Below are 20,234 nucleotides of genomic sequence, written 5' to 3'. Positions count from 1 at the left end.
GATCAATTTCCAAACATTACTGATTGTCAGTTCTGCACTTGTAGCTTTCTATTGCACCCCTAGGTATTTGTATTTCTGCTACTGCACTAAATTTTATGAACAACCAGACATTTAGACACAGACTATCAAGAACGGCAAATAAGAGTTGGGGAGGTGGCTTAGTTGGGAAAGTGCTTGTCTCCCAAGTATGAGGAGCCAAGTTTGGATCCCTAGAATCCATGTAAATAGCTGGGCACAGCAGCACATACCTTTAATCTAAGGAAAGGCAAGGAGGCAGAGACAGGTAGATGCCTGGGGCTCACTGGCCAGCCAGCCTGGCCAATTCAGCAAAGGCCTAGGAGACTGTCTCAGTGGAAGGTGCCTGAAAAGCGACATCCACAGTAGTACTGAAAATTGTCCTTTGACCTCATATGCATCCACATGTGCACACAAGCACACATATGCATGTGTACACATACAGAATTCTAAATAAAAAGACTTAAATTTAAAACAAGCCATTAAAAGTTGTTTTAAAAAAATGTCTAGACTAAGGATGTCACTCATTAGCATACATATGACCCCCCTCATGTCCAATCACTGGTACCATAAAACAAAAAAATCAGATATATTTTCATTAAATGGTGTTAAGTTTGAAATAAAAGAGCAAAGACAACGGTTACCTGAGCGAAGTAGAACCCATACAAGGGAAGCCATTTTAAGCCGTCTTTCAGTACATAGCGCACGTGACCCAGGGCATCCTGTCGGGCGGCCAGCATGTCCGCGACAATCCAGTCAACTGTAAGGTAACACCAAGTCAGTATATCACTAGCCAAATCAGCTCCACCCTTCCCCTCACAGGAACCAGAGCCCTTCTTCACAGCACTGTCTCAAGTCCTGAGTGAGAGTGACTATGGAGGCAGAGGCAAAAGGCGCACAGGCTCAGAACCAACCTGGTATACAGAGCAAGTCCCAGGCCCACTAGGGACATATAACAAGACCTGACCTTTAAAAAGGCTTTTTAGTTTCTTAAAAAGAAAGTATGATTAAAATGCTTAAAACAAAGTCAACTCCAGACACATTAAAAACAAACACACAAACAAAACCAACCAACCAACCAACCAAAGACTTAAATCAAGGAGACATGTCTTTTTCCATTTGTTTTTTTTCTCTGTGTAGCCCCGGCTCTCCTGGAACGCACTCTGAGGACAGGGTGGCCTCGAACTTAGTGATCTACTTACCTCTGCCTCCTGAGTGCTGGGATTAAAGGTTTTTCTCATTTCTTAAAAGGCCATTTATTTCAAGGATAAAACACAAAGTTATAAAATATATAGGGCTGGCGAGATTTGGTTCAGTGGTTAAGGACACTTGCTGCTCTCGCAGAGGGCCCAGGTCTGGTACCCACAAGACTGCTCTGTCTCTAACTCCAGTTCCACTGGATATGAGGGCCTCCCTGAGCTCCAAGTACACCAGGCTTATGCACAGTGCACAGGCATATATGCAGGGACTCAAACATACAGAGGAAAAGAAAAAACATGTTTAAAAGTTACAAAATACTAAGTAACCCAACAACCCAAATACTAAGGAACCATTGATTAACACTTAATTAAGGCTAAAAAATAGAAATATTTCTTAAAAAGAAATATATGAAGAATGGAAAATTACAAAGAAAAAAATGGCAAATGAAACAAGTATAGCTAAATATTCCATATACACAATGTCTGACAAAAGGCGCTGCATTAGGAGTTAGGGAGATGGCTCAGTGGTTAAGAGTACCGTCTGCTCTTCCAGAGGTCCTGAGTTCAGTTCCCAGCAACCACGTGGTGGCTCACAACCATCTGTACTGAGATCTGATGTCCTCTTCTAGCATGTAGTCATATATGTGATAGGACATATACATTAAATAAATAAGTAAATAAATCTTTAAAAAGAAAGGCACCACATTACATTTTTCCTAATGACTTCCTGAATACAGTGTTTGACTCTTACAATACTCAAGCAAGGGTCTCATGTGACTTACATTTGTGCTAGGTAGACATGTAGTTCTGCTTTTATAGCTTTTGAAACTGTGGCTTGCAAACCCATAAGAGGTCACATAACTGATTTCAGTGGTCAAAAAAAAATTGTGAATAAGTTTTTTAATAATCAATGAGCAAAAATTAATTCAAAATCACATACCTATGAATGAATACCGTTTCTCCCCATTGCTGCCTTGTGCACTTGCTACTGCATCTTCTGTTTTGAATATGCAACACGTGCTTCTCACTGCACATGCTATCACTATGTAATACCAACCAACAGTACCAGAAATGTGACTCAGACTCAAGGCCACCAGAGTGTCATTAAGTGCAGTACATTTAGTATATAACAGAGCTTTCTGCTGCTATAGAAATATAAGGGTTTAATTACAGAAAATAGTTAATATTTCATCAGTGCCATTCCTTATCATGTAAGTAGCAAACTAGTGTACCTTTTGATTATATTACATTAGAATGTTTGAGTTTTAAAAACTGCTATTTAATTGCTGGCTTGAGTTCCATTAAATGAATTTTGACCTAGAATTAGAATGGAATTTCAAACAATTTCTGAAATGGCACTAAACATAATTCTGCCATGTTGTACTATGTGTTTATGGAAACAACATTCTTAGCACTGACATCTACAAAATCAAAATCCTGATGAATTCTGAAAGACAATGAAATGCTCTCTATCCTATAGTCTCAAGTATTCAACCAAAGTCAAGTCCTTGTGTACAAATTCACCCATCTCACAGTAAGCAGACTGCCTTTCATCCATCATAAACACTTAAATTCTATGTATTTAAAAACAAATCTCCCCACTATTTATTATCAGTCAGTATTTGATTATATTGTTTTTATATCCCTGGAGCCATGTAAAACTTTTATGGTGAAATAAATAAAGAGAAATAAGAAAGTGTCCTGGGAAGTAGAAAAATTGAAGACTTGAGAATAAATGGCTGCAGGTACCTTCCATGTGTATAGAAAATGAGAAGTCACAAAAAATCTACTAGGATTTAGAGAAGAATTCAGAGAAGGGTATGAACAGCGATATTGTAGAAGTGTATTCAGGGCCATGAAAATGACAACAAATGGAGTTAATTAGAGGAGACAATATCTAATTTAAAACAACAACAACAACAAGAACAAACTATCAAAGCCAGGCTGACAGTACAGGCCTGTAATCCCAGCTACTTGGGAGACTGAAACAGAAGGATCATGAGTTCAAGCCCCACCAAGGTAACTTTGTGAGACAATGCCTCAAAATAAAAAAAAAAAAATAAAAGAACTGGGGGTGTAGCTCAGTGATGGAGTACATCCCAATCATGTGCATGCACTGGGTTCTAGCCTAGCATGAAAGAACGCTGGGGATGGGTTGGGGAAGGGGCAACAAACTAACTGTAGAAAATACTATAAAGCCTGGAGTTTAAAGTTTATCAAAATGGTACACTTTTACACAACTATAGTATCATTCTTGACCATTTAAAAATCTTTCATAATGCATATACAAATGAAATATCTTAAAATTTTAGCCCTCTAAATGTGAATAATCAACTTTCTATAATAAAAATCTTAATTTACTGTTTTAAATTGGGGATTACAAAACACAGTTATTTCTAACTACATTTTGGAAATATAACCAAATCTGTGTGAAGACTATCTAATATAAAGTTGTCTATAGAAACAATGAGAATTGACTCTGTGAAGACTCTATGGCAACAGTTCTCAACCTTCCTAATTCTGTAACCTTTAATGCAATTCCTCATGTTGTAGTGACCCTCAACCATAAGACTATTTTGTTGCTGTTTCATAATTATAATTTTGTTGCTGTGATGATTCATAATGTAAACATCTGCTATGCAGGATATGTGATATGTGACCCCCAAAGGGGTTGTGACCCATAGGTTGAGAACCACCATTCTATAGCGGTCACTGCCAGTGACTATCCTGGGCATACAGGAGATAAACAAGTAAAAGCCAAGTTTGGTATCTTTTCCTGAGACTTTTATTTTTTTAAGCTCAGGATATAATAAATCTGTTTTTATATTTAAATAAGCAGCTACATTTTGGGCTCTGGTACACCTTCTAAAAACTATTAGAATATATAAATATTTTAAAATATATCATGCACACAAAATAAACCACCCTGAACCATGACTCTAAATTTGAAAATTTTAGTAAAAACACTTAAGAAGTAACTTACAAGGTAGGCATGGTGGCAAGCTTAGCCTTCAGTCTCAGAGCTGGGGAAGCTGAGGCAGCCAATTCTGTCGGTTCAAGGCCAGCCTGGTCTAAGGCCAGCTGGTGTTAAATGGAAACACCTTGCCCCGAGTACAGACAGTCAAAGACTACAATGTAGATCCAACACTGCACTCTATTTACGCACACTGCTTCAGAGGTAACCCTGATTAAAACACAGAGCCTGGGTGCTCTGCCCACTGGCACAGAACATACAGAAGCAGCAGCACACACGAGCAGGGTCTCCCAGAATGCAGAGCCCTCAGCTTTATGACCATCTATTCAACCACACATTCTATCAGATAGGAAACTGTCATCTAAACCAAATGAACAGGAATGAATGTTAAAGGCAAACAGTGTCAAAAGCAGACAAGTGAGAGGGAGGGGAAGAATCCCAATCCTGGTGTCCAAAGTTTATATAAGTAAGGATGTAGAGACAGCAGAACAGAGACTAATGTCAACTCTAACATGAACATCAGCTACACATCCACATAAATATCAACTCTACATGAGCATCAGGCCAGCAAGGACTAGGTGAGGGTGAACAGGCTGGACCAACAGCAGCCCCAAAACACTTTCTGTGAGTTACATTCTTACACTCTCTTTACCTAAATACGTCAGCCCCAGGCACCAAAGCCACCCTGGGTTGCTGGTTTGTAGTCTCTGGAAGCCTAGATATATTGCAAATTCTTCCATTTGCAGTTTTACCAGAGAAGACTCCATGCCTTCTTCCATCACACGGACTAACATTTAATTCTGATGCAGTTCAGTCATTCCTCTGGTATGTTCCCAAGTTGTGGGTTTCTTAAAGGCATTCAAAATGCAACATTCTTAGGTTGTGTTGCTTGCTTCTGTTTGTGTGTGTGTGTGTGTGTGTTGCACATTTGTGTGCCTCAGCAAAAGAGTTCTTGCTTAACATGCAAGGGGCTCTGAGTACTTTCTTCAAGTTGCCAAAAAAAAAAAAAAAAGAATGTTTTCAAACCCCAAAGGCTGGCTGTTATCAAACCTAGAGCAGGTCACTTGGAGGCAGGGAAGGCCCCTCTAAAATAAGAAAGGAACCGGCTTAGTCAGTGTGGCCTGGCTTGGATCTCTTGCTTGCTGTGCTTCCTTCTTACCTGCTGCTCACTCACAGTACTTCCCCCAGGCCTGCTCTAAAGGAATACAAAGGCAGCCCTGACGGGCAGTAAAATAATAAGTACAGCTATGCCTTCAGCATCCCTGTTACTGCATGACCCACACGAGTGCTAGAGTATATGGGCCCACGTGTCCTTGAAGGATTGCAGTTCCAATAAGGAAAGATTATTTCCATAAAACTCAGAAGACACTGATGGGAAACTCTAGTTTCCTGCAATGGGATCCACCTCTGATCAACAGAACTGCAATGTAGAAGAATGGATGTTTCCATGGCCCATGCCCTGTCCTGGGGCCATCTAGATACTTGAGCCAGGTAAAAATTCCCCTCACCCGCAGGAGGTCAGCTTGTGGTGAGAAAGGTCAGCTAGCGTGTCTGGAGAGGCTCGTTAGAAGCAGACAGTCTTTCTGGGCCATTCTGTGGTTCTTCTTAAAGTCAAATACAGAATCTGAGTCAGTCTCATAAACATGACCTAGGATAATACATCCGATATCAAAATTCCTATCAAGCTTTGGAGCTTTGGCCATTGTTCCATCAATCTGATTCAATTCACCAGTGTGTCAAACAGAGGAAAACTGGTTTCAACTCCTTTACCTCTGTTTTAGGTATGGTCTAGGTGGTACAAGAACTACAATCCCAACAAGATGGTTGTGGGAGGAAAATAAAAGCCATCAGCACGAGCCACTTTCCATTCAGAATATCATCATGGCCGGGTTCTTTTAGTTTTGGGATGCTAGGTACTGAACAGTTCAAAGCAATAAGAATGAGCCATAGAAGGTATGCATCCAAAGTAGCCGTGGTTTAGAAAATACACGAAGTGGGATTTTGGAGGAGGTGAATTATTTGGAAAATTAAAGCATATTTTAGGCAATCATTTGGCCTCTTGGCTGGAGTCTCCACCCCCACCCTCCCACCCCCACACCTGTGAGGCGCCTCATGGGGAGGACCTTCATAAAAGGACTGCAGGACTAGAGGCATGGTTTTCACAATTCATTGATAATCATTCAAAAAGAGGCGGTTTTAAATACTTGGCCCAATTGAAAGTAAATACAGTTCCATACTGGAAACTAGTCTTGTGCCTTCTCTAATGGAAAAATAGCAAGCTAGAATTAAACCACTAGGATTAAAGAGGCAACCGGAACTACAGCTAATTATAACAATACTGTGTCCAGGAAATGAGCAGTCAGACACCAGCATACCAATAAGCAGCTTAATAACCAAACATATAGAGTGCAAATGGTGGCAGCATACAACTGTGACCCATTACTTCTGAGACAGAGGCAGAATTGTGAGTTTGAGGCCAGCCTGGGCAACATAGCAAGAATATGTCTCAGAGTAAATAAAAGGCTAGGTGAAGAATTAAGAATTAAAATGTATACACTTGGTTCCACCAATACCACTTCTAGAAATATAACTTACAGATAGAAAACTAAATAAACTAAAGAGTTATTCCGGAAAATAGGGAAGAAGAAGAGAAGCCTTGAAAAAAAAATGTACCTTTCACATTACTAACCTTACCTTCCTCCCCCCCCAAAAAAGTAAAATAAAATTGCAAGCCAGGTTCAAAATCCACAGCCAATTCATGTTAAAAACAAAAACAAAAAAGCCACCTCACTTTGCTTAAACATACAAGATTAATATTTTAAAGGCTAGAGACAACGCTCAGTGTTAGGAGTACATATTTCTCTTTCAGAGCACCCCACTTTAGTCCCCCAAGCCCATACAGGACACCTAAAAGCTACCTGTCACTCAAGCTCCACAGGTCTGATGCTCTTCTTCTGGTCTCCATAGGCAAGTGAACTCATAAGCTCAAACCCACAGACAGATACAGATATATGTAATAAAACTAATTAAATAAATGACCTTGCAATATTAATTTGAAGGGCTAGGAATGTAGCTCAGATGGGACAGTGCTTACCTAGCTTGTATGAAGCCTTGGGTTTATACCCAGCACCACATAAGCCAGGCATACAAAACACCTGTAATTCCTGTACCTTGGAAATGAAGGCAGCAAGGTATGTCACAAGCTCAAATCATTCTCAGCTACTTAGAGAGTATGAAGCCATTCTGGATCACATGAGATCCCATCTTTAAAACTTGTGTGTGTGTGTGTGTGTGTGTGTGTGTGTGTGTGCGCGCGTGCGTGCTTGTATGTATCTATTAATGCTCATTTACCATTTCTAGAAAAACCCGTTTCATGCAAATGAAATACAAACCTGTGCTTTGATGATTTGCTAAATATATTACATTTTCTTTATTTTTTGGCAAATCTCCATATAGCAATATCTAAAAGAGAAGACAAAAAGAATCATTACATTGACAATTTAAAAAAGAGTGCGAAAGAAAAATGACAAGCACACAATATAACTAGGTGTACTCATGACTAACAAACATCAAAGTTCTCTTGGGAGCCCCACACACCATAAATAGCTCATGCTTATAAAGTACTTAAATGTAGGACAGGTTAATGATCATAAAGTAAGACAGAATGATTGATATCTCTGTAAGAAAAATCCACAAGAAGTTGCTAATAATATATAAAGCTCTATAGTCCAGTAGAAGAGACAGACATATACATAATAACAGTACTGGGACATAACACAAATATTATGACCATACTCTATATTTTAAGTATTTGTAAGATGGAGAGCTGCTGTATCCATTGGGTATATTTTAGCAAATAAGATGAAAGGGTTTCTGAGCATACGACCAAATGAAAGCCTAGCCTCGTGTTAGTCCACTTGTGTGTGGAACAAAACGCAGGCTAAGGAGCCAGGGGACTATAACAGGGAGGCCAGAAGGGTCCCTGTGAGCTGGAACATCAAGTCGGGGTCACTATAATATGTGCCACTGTATCCTCCTGGCTACACCTTATTTTTAAACCAAGGGATGAGGCCAGGCTCTCACTGTACTAGCTCTGTTTTGTAAGTGTTAAGTATTCAGTGATAAGAAAGGGACTTCAAATGACTGCTGTTGCTCATCTTCCTTTGGGGCACTTTTATTTCGTTGTTGTTCTTATACTTTATCATTAAGGATTATGCAAAAGTTAGTTAAGGCTTTGAAGTCTACTATGCTGGAAAGGATTGCTTCCTTGATTGTGAAACTACTCACAAATACTGTAACGTAACAAAAAACAAAAGGGCATTAAAAAGCTCTCTGTAAAAACAGTGCGACTACATGATATAAAGTTAGGTGTCAAGGATTTACACTAAGGTTTCTGCTACTGCTCTAAGACAATTGCACAGTGAGTGTGTTTGCATGTGTCTAATTACTTCCAATGAAGTTTACAAACGACATAAACCAAACAAGTAAGTAACCAATGTTGATCTGTGCAGAGTTAAGACTGGGATGCCAGCTCATGATTAACCACTCTTAGCAATAAAGTAGAGCTACTTAAGGACCACTGGGTACACTTTACAAGAACAACAGATACACGGCAGTGCTTCAGGCAAATGTATGTATGTATGTATGTATGTATGTATGTATGTATGTATGTCTGTGTAAGCTACGTAAGGTTCTTTAGAGATGGTTAGCCTCCAAGCTGAAGCTAACACTCAAACCATTCTAAGATACCTTTCAGTCAGACATAATGGTGCATGCCTGAAATCCTTGACACTCAAGTGGCTAAAGCAGGAGGATTAGGAATTTGAGGCTAGCCTGGGCTACACTGCAAGAGACAGTTTCTCCCCTTCACACCCCTACCCCTACCCCCCACCTCACTGCTAGAACACCTGCCTAGTTGCCTAAAGTCCTGGGTTACCATCTAGCAACACACACACATACACACACAGAGGCACATATACCCACACTTTACACATGCACATGAGTGGCAATATTTATTCAGTACATGCAAGAATACTAGAGGTACATAGAAAACTATCTGGACCAACACTGATTTTATACTTAGGTGAGCTAAGGCATTAAAAAATGACAAGTTTCTTGAAAGAAAAATATTCAAGATCAGTTGATGGCTCACATTTCTTGTTCAAAACAAAACAAAATCTAAAGATGAATTATTGGTAAGGTCTGCTTAAGATTCCACATCTCTACCTTTAAAATGCCATAGTTGTCTACTATTGTTTTTGGACACAGGCATGATTCTAAAGCTCTGCAGAGAAAGCTATCTCTTCTTAGGTAGATCTGTTTCTACCAATGAATTTTTCTCATCTTAAAGAAAGGAAATAAGGCATACGATGATACAATGTTCAATGGAGAGAGTAGTTCAACAAATACGCAGACCTTGTTTAATAGTCAGCTCTGTACTGTCTGAGACTCACTTCTAAATAACAAAGTCCCCATCTGTTTACAAACATATCTGCAACGGTGTCCAGATAAATAGTGACTTCAACTAGGGAAGAGAATGGAGAAATGCCACTCAAATGTTACACGAAAAGAAACAAAAGCAGCATTCGGAACTTAATTCATGTAGCTGAGAAGGTAGCACTGCTGCTAAGAGTGCTTTTCCAGTGTGCAGAGGGCCCTGCTCACTACACAGAGGAATCTCAGCACCAGGGAGGTGGAGGCAGAGCTGTAGGAGACATCAAGGTCAGCCTCAGCCTTACAGGGATTGATTTGGAAGCCATCCTGGGATGTAAGAAAGCCCTCCTCTCAGGCAAACAAAAACACCCAGAATTAAATTCATATCCCTCTATGTACTTTTATCTATATACTTATTTATAATGTATAAGAGACTCCCATGTATATATGTATGTACAAGTATATTAAAAAAAAAAACAAACCGTTTGCCCAATAGCTTACTAAAAGAGTTGTTGTTTCCAGTTGAAATGTGAAGAGGCCAAAAAGCATTATCTCAGAGGATATAGCACTTGTATTTCATTTAAACTATAACTGCTTGGAATCTCCAAAAATAAACAGTCAGACTACAGCAGTCCTACTGTGTAAAACTACCAATGGTCTGAAAACAAAATGAAGGACAAACGGTGAGTCTTAAACAGATGCAGAACATTATCAGACTACAGCAGTCCTACTGTATAAAACTGCCAATGGTCTGAAAGCAAAATGAAGGGCAAATGGTGAGTCTTAAACAGATGCAGATCATTATAAATACTTTGAATAACCATTAATAAATCAAGAAAAGAATGCAAATAGTGTTTACCTAAATAATATACATAATTTTAAACATTCTACATTTCTAAAGTTCCAAGAATGAATAAGCACTTCTATCTAAAATAATTAAAATTTCTTTTGTCCTTTGAATTATAAAGGTTATGTATTTGGTTTTACATTTGTTAATATGAAGGGGAAGAAAATATTTTTAAATTTTTAAAGATTTACTTTTAATTATATGTTTGTGTGTGTGCACATGCACATACAAGTGCATGTCCTGTTGAGAGTCCAGAAGAGGTCATCAGATCCCCCAGAGTTGTAGTTACAAGTGGCTTTGAGCTGCTAGATTAGGGTTCTAGAAGCTGAACTCTGGAAAAGAAGTGTGTGTTCTTAACCACCAAGCCATCTCTATAGCCTCAAAAGTTTTCATTTCAAGGATAGAAATTTTAGCTGAGGCTTGGGGGTGGGAAAGGTGGGAAGGAAGGGTGGAGCACATCTTTAATCCCAGTACTCAGGATAGCCAGGGCTACACAGAGAAATTCTGTCTTGAAAAACCAAATAAATGATAGGTAGGTAGCTAGCTAGCTAGATAGATAGATAGATAGATAGGCAGGCAGGCAGACGACAGACAGGGGTGGGGTTCAGTGAGTAATGCATTTGCCACAGCATAAAAACTAGAATTTAGATCACCAGCACTCACATACATGCAAGTCAAGTATGATGGGCGGCCTGCCTGTAATCTTTAAACTTTACTGAAGTATAGACAGGGATCCCTGGAGCAAGCCAGCTAGTTACACTAGCCAATTGGTGAGCTCTGGGTTCAAGTGAGAGACCTTGCCCCAATATAAAAGGTGAAGAGCCATGCAGGAAGACATCTGTTTTGCCTGCATGTGTGTCTGTATAGCACATGCTTGCCAGGGGCCTGCACAAGTCAGAAAAGGGCATCAGATCCCCGGGAACTACAGCTACAGATGGTTATAAGCCATCATGTAGCTCCTGGGAATCAAACCTGGGTCCCTATGGAAAAGCAGCCTGAGTCATCTCCCCAGTCTCAGTTACTGTTATTTTATTAACAAGCATATAAGTAGTTACAAGGTTGGAGTGTTTTCAAATTTTAAAAAGCTAAGAAGGCAGGCACAGTAGCTTACACTTGTAATCCCAGCACTTGGGAAGCTGTGTCAAAACGATTGTGTGAATGTGAGGCCTCCTGGTCCATTATCATGTGAGCACATTCCTGCTGCCACCAACTGAGCTGCTCTGCCAGACTTTCCCGCTGTGAGGGACTAAAATCACCAAGACTGGGAGGCAAAGTAACCCATCTCTCCCTGTCATGTGCTTTGGTCACAGTGGCACAGAAGAACTACAAAGTTTAAAGGTATGTTCTTCATTTGTCTCAGAAAAGTCCACTATGTTTAACATGAAAAAGTTGAAATATAATACATAGTGAGGAAAAACATCTCATTCTTCTCAAATATAAATGATATTGTTGAAAGAGTAACTCAACCCAAAATATGCCCTTTTGGCATAAGAATGATTTTGAATGAAAACAGCTACAGCAGGTACATGGAAAGTTCTCTGTCCTTGGTCTTCAGCCTAGAACTTCCTCTAAAGAGGTCATGAACTTCCCATTTTCAAAGCATCCCCCCTTCTTCAGCAGCAAGACCTGAGCTGCCAGTGTGAGTCTGTGTGACCACCCTGAGGTGTGTAGCATTTATTTTCCCACACTTACTATCCCATATAGTAGCTTCCTTTACACTAGTACCGTATAATTCCACACCCCACCTGACTAGGGTTTCTCATTTCTTCCAAGTTTCCTCCTACCATGTAAAAATATTAGCATCAATAAAATGGACAGTTTCTCTGCAGTTAATCTGCCTTTGGTCATTTAATTCACAGGCCTTGCAGACACAGTCTGAAGAAGAGGTTACCCTTCATGACATGGTCATCACTAAGACCACAGGCTGCAAAGTATAAGATGACACGGAGAAAGACTTGTATTTGAATCCCAGCCCTCCATCTTACACAAGAAATGGATGTGATGTATCTGCTTTCTCTACACCTATCTCATTAACTGTAAAGTATAATATACTAATTGCTCCCCATAGGATTGCAGTGGCATAAATGAGGCTACATAAACTACTTCATATACACCTGGTACACCTGGAACAGCTATCTGATAAAAATCAATGCCAGGAGTGGTGACATACAGGGAGTGTGTATACATGTGTGTGTTGTGTGTGTGTGTGTGTGTGTGTGTGTGGTCAACAGTTAAATTATTTTTTATCTAACATGCTTTTCATTTAAAACTGTTATCAAGCTGGGTGGTGGTGGCACACACCTTTAATCCCAGCACTTGGGAGGCAGTGGCAGGCAGATTTCTAAATTTGAGGCCAGCCTGGTCGACAGAGTGAGTTCCAGGACAGCCAGGGCTACACAGAGAAACCCTCTGTGGGAGTGGGATTTATATTGCCTCACTGTCTAAGAAAGAATAAGGTCTTTCAATGTAGAGAGGCATGGCAGCAAAAGCATGAAATAGTTGGCCACACTGAGTCCTGGACAGAAAAAGATAAGTGTAGCCACTCACCATGCGTCTTCCTTTTCTTTTGTATTGGGTTCAGGGCCCCACCCTTATCAGAGGAGGACACATTCAGTTAACCTTTTCTGGAAATATCCTCACAGCCATATCCAGAAGCACATCTCCTAGGTAATTCTAAGTCCGGTCAAGTTGACAGTAAAGAAAAACCATTAAAGTCTTCAAACAGCATGACAAATGTATTCCATTCTCAATTGAGGTTAAGAAGTTGAATCACTACAGTGTGACAAACGAAAAGGAATTATACCCACACTTCTCACTTCAAGACCTCTTATTAAGTATTATCCACAAAAGTTCACAGCTGAGGCCTGTGGATACATTTCCCTTGGTAGAGTGCTGACCTAGCATGTATGAAGCCCTGGATTTGATCCTAAGCACCACATAAATCCTGGCACCTCCCCTAAGGGGGGAGGGGTCCAAATTTCAAGTCATAATGAGTCTGAAGAGCTTACCCTAATTAAATAAAATGTTTTGTCTTAAAGAAACTTTTTTCACTCTGAATATTAACTATAAGGATAATATGCGCCCAGGCATGCCTTTAATCCCAGCACTTAGGAGACAGAGGCAGGTGGATTTTTGAGTTTGAGGCCAGCCTGGTCTACAGAGTTAGTTCCAGGACAGCCAGGGCTACACAGAGAAACCCTGTCTTGAAAAAAAACTTTAAAAAAAAGGATAATATGCAAGAAATCCTTAAGAATAAAAAAATACTAACATAAAAAAATGTTCCTCAGGAAGGAAACAAAACATTCTATAGGTGCACAGAGAAGTGTATTCACCATAACCCATACAACTCAGAGTCACCTACTAATACAAAGAATAGCTCCAAGTTCACTTAAAAATAACAAAAGCAAAACTGTGGGATTCAGCTGTATTATTCCTTATTTCCAAAGTTATTTGTTTATGTATTTATTTTGGTCTTTAACTCATTACACAGTTACTGTTTTTTTATTATAAACCAACTTCTTTCTATCCTGAATGACAACCATTTTATCAGTGTATAACAACACTGGTCCCTAGCCTGGAACTTAATATAACTCTTCTATTTGTGAACTCATTTATTTCCTATCCTTGAATTCCCACAGACACGGCAGCAAAGCTGCCAGCCTGTGAACTCCTCTTGCACGTGCACAGGGACACTCAGACACCCCCATAACACCTCCATCTGACCTCGACTCTGATGCCACAGGGGAGACAAAGTAAACCTTGGTGTACTGCAGGTTTAAAGATTCCAAAACCACAAGCTTTTAAACCCTAGACAAAGGGTTCTCTGTTTCTTGGCGGACTGAGAATTCTTTTACACTGTCTTGCTTTACCCATTTTATCACAGTCCTGGGGGTTCAATAGTCTCAGTAAATGTGAACCTCGTTAGATAAACACAACCATCTTAGCAAACTATTCAAAAGCCCCTATTCCTTAAAAGTAAAATTTAACACAGGGTCACAGAACCTCTAGAACAGGATTCCCTGTGAGGCGTCGCCCTTTTTGTTCAAAAGGAAGGTCATTCTCCTTTTACTGACTACAATCTTGGAGAGGGGACAAAATATACATCATGCACTGCATATGCACTTTGTATATATAGAATAAAATAATATTTGTTTTTATATCAAGCCCATGCACTTGGCATAGTGGCGTGTACTGGATTACTTCGTGTTGCACATGGAGCTTCTTACAATCTTAGAAGCAGATCCTGCAAGTTTCCCAAGGATATCCTAGGCATAGCTCTATCAAATCTAGTCAATTATTAAAATGAAATAATTTTTGAAATAATTATTTGAAGAATCATAAATTTTATCTGTTTTATTGAACAGTCAATATACCATATGTGTTTTGTGTTTTATGTTATTGGCTCTGTCAGTTGTAATGGTGATACTCAAAACCTGTGCTGAGATTTTAGTACTCAAAGCAGATGATAGTATCTTTTAAATTGAGACTATAAGCAGCTTTTATGTATTATATAGCTTACACATATATGTACTAAATAAAGGCAAATATAAATATGTATAAAAAAATACACATCATGACATAGTAATTTCATGACAAAATATGTTACTGACACAAAAAGTTAAGGGTACAGTGACAGCAGATAAGGACCAGCACAAGTCTGGACTGCACTTGGTATACAGAGGTTAGTTTAAAATATACTATAGATTGTTTTTATGATGCAAAAAGTCGGGTGGACTGAAGCCAGAGACTGGCACAGTGGACAGGGCAGAACGGAGGTGGCCTTAAACGCGAGCCTGAAGTCTTCCCAACAATTCTGGTGTCACATTCCCTCTAGCATCAACTAAGAACCACTTTGCCTCACTCTGTCGTATTATAACTATGTGAGTTGTCTCGGAGTGAAGATTCAGAGCAACTTGTCATAAGCAGTGAAGCACATTAGGAAAACCCAAGAAAGAAGTGACTCTGAAGAGTTCCTTTGCCTCTATCTGGAAAAGCTGGTAAACAACCGTCCAACAATGTCAGATATCAGGTATTTTCTGTAATTGTTTCTCTGTGCTTTTATAGCACGGATACCCCCAAGAACAGTGAACTCACTTCAACTGTCACCTGTAAGCATGTCTTCAAACACAGCCCCCGAACTGGATTGCTGCGAAGACTACACAAGTGAGCTGCCTGGACCTGTCTTCTGTCTTCAGAAAGCTAAGAATGGTGCCACCTACCATGTAAGGATGAATGACAATAGTGATATACAGCAGCATTCAGAAAAGGCTTTGTTACCAATCAAAAAGCCGTATTTGCTAGGGTTTTGGGTTTTTTTAAGATCTTATTTTTAACTTAACTGTGTGTACAGGTTCACTGCCATGTGCAAATGAATGCTTGAGAAGGCCAGAGGCTTTGGGTCCCTCTGGAATTGGAGTCACAGGTGGTTGTGAGTTGCCTGACATGGAAGCAGCTTAGGTCATCTGAAAGCGCAGTACCTGCTCTTATGCTCTGAGCCACCTCACCTCTCCTGCCCCCCATTGGCTGTTTTTACAATAGAATCGGAAGGATTCTTTTCATTCTCATCATATACTCTTTCACTACGCCAACCAGCATCTCTACCTGGATTGTCCTAATGTCCTCCACACCCGTCCTTTTTCAGAGCACTTGTTCAGAGAAACTTTTCTAACCACCTACCCTTCACTTGCTAGGATAAGCAAGGCCACATAGCACAGTCGATGTGAACATTCCTGTCACTGCTTGCCTCCCCACTAGAATGGTAGCTCCACAGTTCCACCCACTAGACACCAGCACAGCACCAGAAACAGAGTGCACACCTGAGTGCTGGTCTATGGACAGACAGATGAAGACCCAAGTTCCCAGAACCCTTTTGGGAAAGCGTTACTTAGTGTTGCGTTCTCTAGCTATTATTATCAGTCACTGTCTAAGAAACTGTAACGTGAAAATTCAGAAAGAATTAATTTCAAATTCTATTAAGAAGTGTCAATTCCCAAGCTCTCCCAGCTCCTCAGAATTAGATCTACTTACAAAAGCTCTTGGAAGAAATCTAAATTTCACAGTAGACTACTTATAGACCTAAGGAAGGTATGTATAGGGGAAGCAGTAAGGAAATGTGGTTTTCTCCAGTGTCTCAGTGTTTGATTGCATCTGTTATTTTAAATAAAAATAAGCGGGGCAGTGGTGACACATGCCTTTAGTCCCAGCACTTAGGAGGCAGAAGGAGGTGGGCTACACTGAGAAACCCTGTCTCAAAAAAACCAAAAATAAATAAATAAATAAAGTAACTAATTAATAATAAGGTATTAAAAGACTACGTAAGCCCCACCCAATAACGCATGGCGCTGGTCAGGCAGAGGACACCCAGAGGACCCCTGCCTATATGGGTAGGGTGGACGACCCTCACTAAGATGAGCAAGTAAGCATGGCAGAGATGGGAAAGAGAAGTGGAATGGTGTGTGTACAATGAAGGGAGACGCTAGGCTGCCGAGGAACAGCCTGATGTGAGCAGCTGACACTGCCACCTGGGGCCATGGTGAGGTCCTGGCCCATACTGCTGCCAAGGGCCATGTCCAGATCCATGACTCTTTAGCATCAGGGGTCTGTGACAATGTCTATGGTCCATGTTATCCCCAAAGGCAATTCAGATATCCCTGGTCTAGGCTGCTGCCTCGAGCCATGTTGATGACCAAGGACTGCCCAGAGCTGTCCAGACTCCTCACCAGCTGTGGCACTCAGGAGAGCATGGCACTGGGCAGTGTGGGAAAGCTGTCCCTGAGGACGCTGAGAGCAGGAGAGCTGGCATTGCCTCTTGTTGGCTAGGGCACTCGCACCTCGCCTGGGCAGCACAGTAGAGCTGGCCCTGGTGATGTGGATGCAAGAGAACTGGCAGGCTGACCAACTCAGCTACCATTCAGGCCTAGATCCAGGGCTCTGAGTTGGCGCACACCAACATCTACTTCATCTATGAACTGCTGGAGTGTGTGAAGGGGCCTGTCCGGCAGATCCGAAGCTGCAGAATCTCCGTGACACAGGGCAACAACAGGATACTAGAGAAGAATCCGGTGAGGACCCAGTATTGATAGTGTAGCAGAAGCCAGAGGCCTAGAACCAAAGCAATGACTCATTACAATGAACATTTGCAAGTAAAGCTGTTTGAGCTTAAGGGTGTACTGTGGGACACACCGTGACACACCACGGCTTCCACAGGGATCTGTGTTTGTTGTTGTTTGTTCTCTTTGTTTTAGTTATTATTTTTTGTCTCTTTGGCAGAGGGTGGATACAGAAGGACAGGAAAATGAGTGGGATTGGAGTGCATGACGTGAAATTCACAAAGAATCAATAAAAAGTAAAACGACAACAATAAAACTACAAAGGCAGAGAGAGGATCTGGAAGAACTGGGAGAGGAAAAAGAATACGGTCAAAATACAGAATACTCTCAAAGAGTAAACAACAACATTGTTTTACAAAAGGCTTCAAAGATGAAACATTAAATGCCAAGTTTGTGTTATGTTTACAAAAGATATAGAAACAAAATCTTAATCATATTTTTCGAAAATTGTCTTGTAAATCTCTCAAGTTAGCCAATTTCCTAGCCGGATTTAAGCTGTGTTAGACTAGAACTACACCTGGGAAACAATTTTCCTGAATCAAAGGTTTTGCTTATTCTGCTTAAGCAAAGGCACACCCAAGTCCACCCAGTTCTATGGCTCCCAGCTAAACAAAGCAAGTAATTTAGGGTCTGAAAGAATCACAAGATGATGAATAAGCAAAGAGGAACAAAACTGAGGGCACAAATGATTAACATTTTTAAAAGATCATCGATAGTGGATTCCAATTAATATCTGGGCAGAATGTGGAAAGAATTCAGACCCACAGGGCAGTGGTGGCGCAGGCCTTTAATCCCAGCCCTTGGGAGGCAGAGAGAGGCAGGCCGATTTTTGAGTTGGAGGCCAGCCTGGTCTACAGAGTGAGTTCCAGGACAGCCAGGACTACACAGAGAAACTCTTTGTCTCGAAAAACCAAAAAAAAAAAAAAAAAAAATTCAGATCCAAAACAAGGGTCAAATTGGATAACCTGTGAGTCCCCTGTAAATAAACATATTTCGTCCCAGGAATTTAGCTGCCTTCAGCAAGATTCAGATGCAAACTTGACTCAGGAAGAGTTTAAGATGCTCAATAAGACACGCCAAAGAAAGAACAAAGCAGTCTATGTGTCCACCGCGTAGAAAGTCTTCGTCTCTGAGAACCTGAAAAGAGCTTCTGTGCCAGGTATGAGCCCCGGAAGTGAAGAGTCTGCGCACTGTACGCCAACACTAGCACCTTAGCCCTCAACACTCTTATTCCCAGGACCTTCACACTACTCTATAACGTAAGCAGGTACACTGAAACATTTAAACTTATTTTACAGAAAGGATCTCAGCCAAGGAGGGCAGTGCAGGCCTCTATAATCTTAGCTACTCTGGAGACCTAGGCAAATTAATTTGTACACAAATTATAATACAAGAGTCTCATATCTTATCAGTACTAGGATTTGAGCCAGAGGGGATTAGCAGTCAAAGTCATTAATGGGAAATATATATTTTAAAGTAAATTCTAATTGTTAATAACAAATTTAAGCAGTACAATGGTGGCAAAAGTATTCATCAGGTACTGAGGAGACGTGCATCGTGTCACTAGATGGCTGGTCTACAAATACCAATAACCAGCTTTTATTAGATTTCTCTCAATGAGAAGATTTCACTGGGGGGGGTGTTGAGTGGTGTATGCACACTCCCTGGAGGTTAGAGGAGGACCTCTTCTGTCCTGCTCTATCACTCTTTACCTTACTCTCCTAAGAAAGGGTCTCTACTAAAAATGGAACTAGGATTGCAGTGAGTGAGCTACAATGATCCTCCTGTCACCATCCATCACAGTGGTGGGGCTACAGGCACACACAGCCATGCTTGGCTTTTAATGCGGTTGCTAGGGATTTGAACTCCAGTCTTTGTGCTTAGTAATAAACACTCTTACCCACTAAGCCATCTCTCTAACTCCACATCAATTTATCATCTACCTACCACCTACCTACCTACCTACCTACCACCTACCTACCTACCTACCACCTACCTACCTACTACCTACCTACCTACCACCTACATACCTACCACCTACATACCTACTACCTACCACCTACCTACCTACCTACCAACCTACCTACCTACTTACCTATATATCTGTTTGTGTATGAGGGTAGGTATTTGAGCTTATGCTTCTGGAGGTTAGAAGACAACCCTTGAGACTAGTTCTCTACTTCTACTTCTGGGGATCAAACTCAGGTCATCAGACTTGGTGACGGGTGTCCTTCACCACTGAGCCATTCACATTAACTTTTAGTAACTTTAAAAAAAATTCTAAAAGGGCTGTGGTGATGAATCAATAGGTAAAAGAACTTGCTCTGCAAAGCATCAGGACCTGGTTTTGAACCACAAGTGCCCATGTCCCATGCCTAACAAATGTTGAACACGTCTGCACATGCCTGCGATTTCAGAACTTAGAGACAGATGGGCAAATCCCAAAGTGTGCTGGCTACCTGGCCTCGCTGAGAATGGTGAGCTTTTGGTTGAGTTGAGAGACCCCATGTCAAGGCAATAAGCATAGAGCAAGGGGAAGGCAACCCACATCCTGCTCTGGACTCCTGTGTGCACACATGGCACGTTCACCTGAACTCATGGACATGCACCACACACACACACACACACACACACACACACACACACACACACACACA

General features: G+C 40.8%; 1 protein-coding gene across 1 annotated transcript in view; it reads right to left on the bottom strand.

Annotated features, from left to right (window-relative positions):
- Nucleotides 1-20,234, bottom strand: part of Agpat5 (1-acylglycerol-3-phosphate O-acyltransferase 5) — a 43,174-nt gene that overhangs the window by 17,495 nt on the left and 5,445 nt on the right. The window contains exons 2-3 of the mRNA XM_031339222.1: nucleotides 7,581-7,650; nucleotides 660-775 (exon numbers count right to left, since the gene is read on the bottom strand). Coding sequence (XP_031195082.1) covers nucleotides 660-775; nucleotides 7,581-7,650 — 186 coding nt within the window. The remainder of the gene's footprint in view (nucleotides 1-659; nucleotides 776-7,580; nucleotides 7,651-20,234) is intronic.

Source organism: Mastomys coucha, unplaced genomic scaffold (genome assembly GCF_008632895.1).
Source record: "Mastomys coucha isolate ucsf_1 unplaced genomic scaffold, UCSF_Mcou_1 pScaffold22, whole genome shotgun sequence".
NCBI lineage: Eukaryota > Metazoa > Chordata > Mammalia > Rodentia > Muridae > Mastomys > Mastomys coucha.
This window is presented reverse-complemented; position numbering and strand designations above follow the sequence as displayed.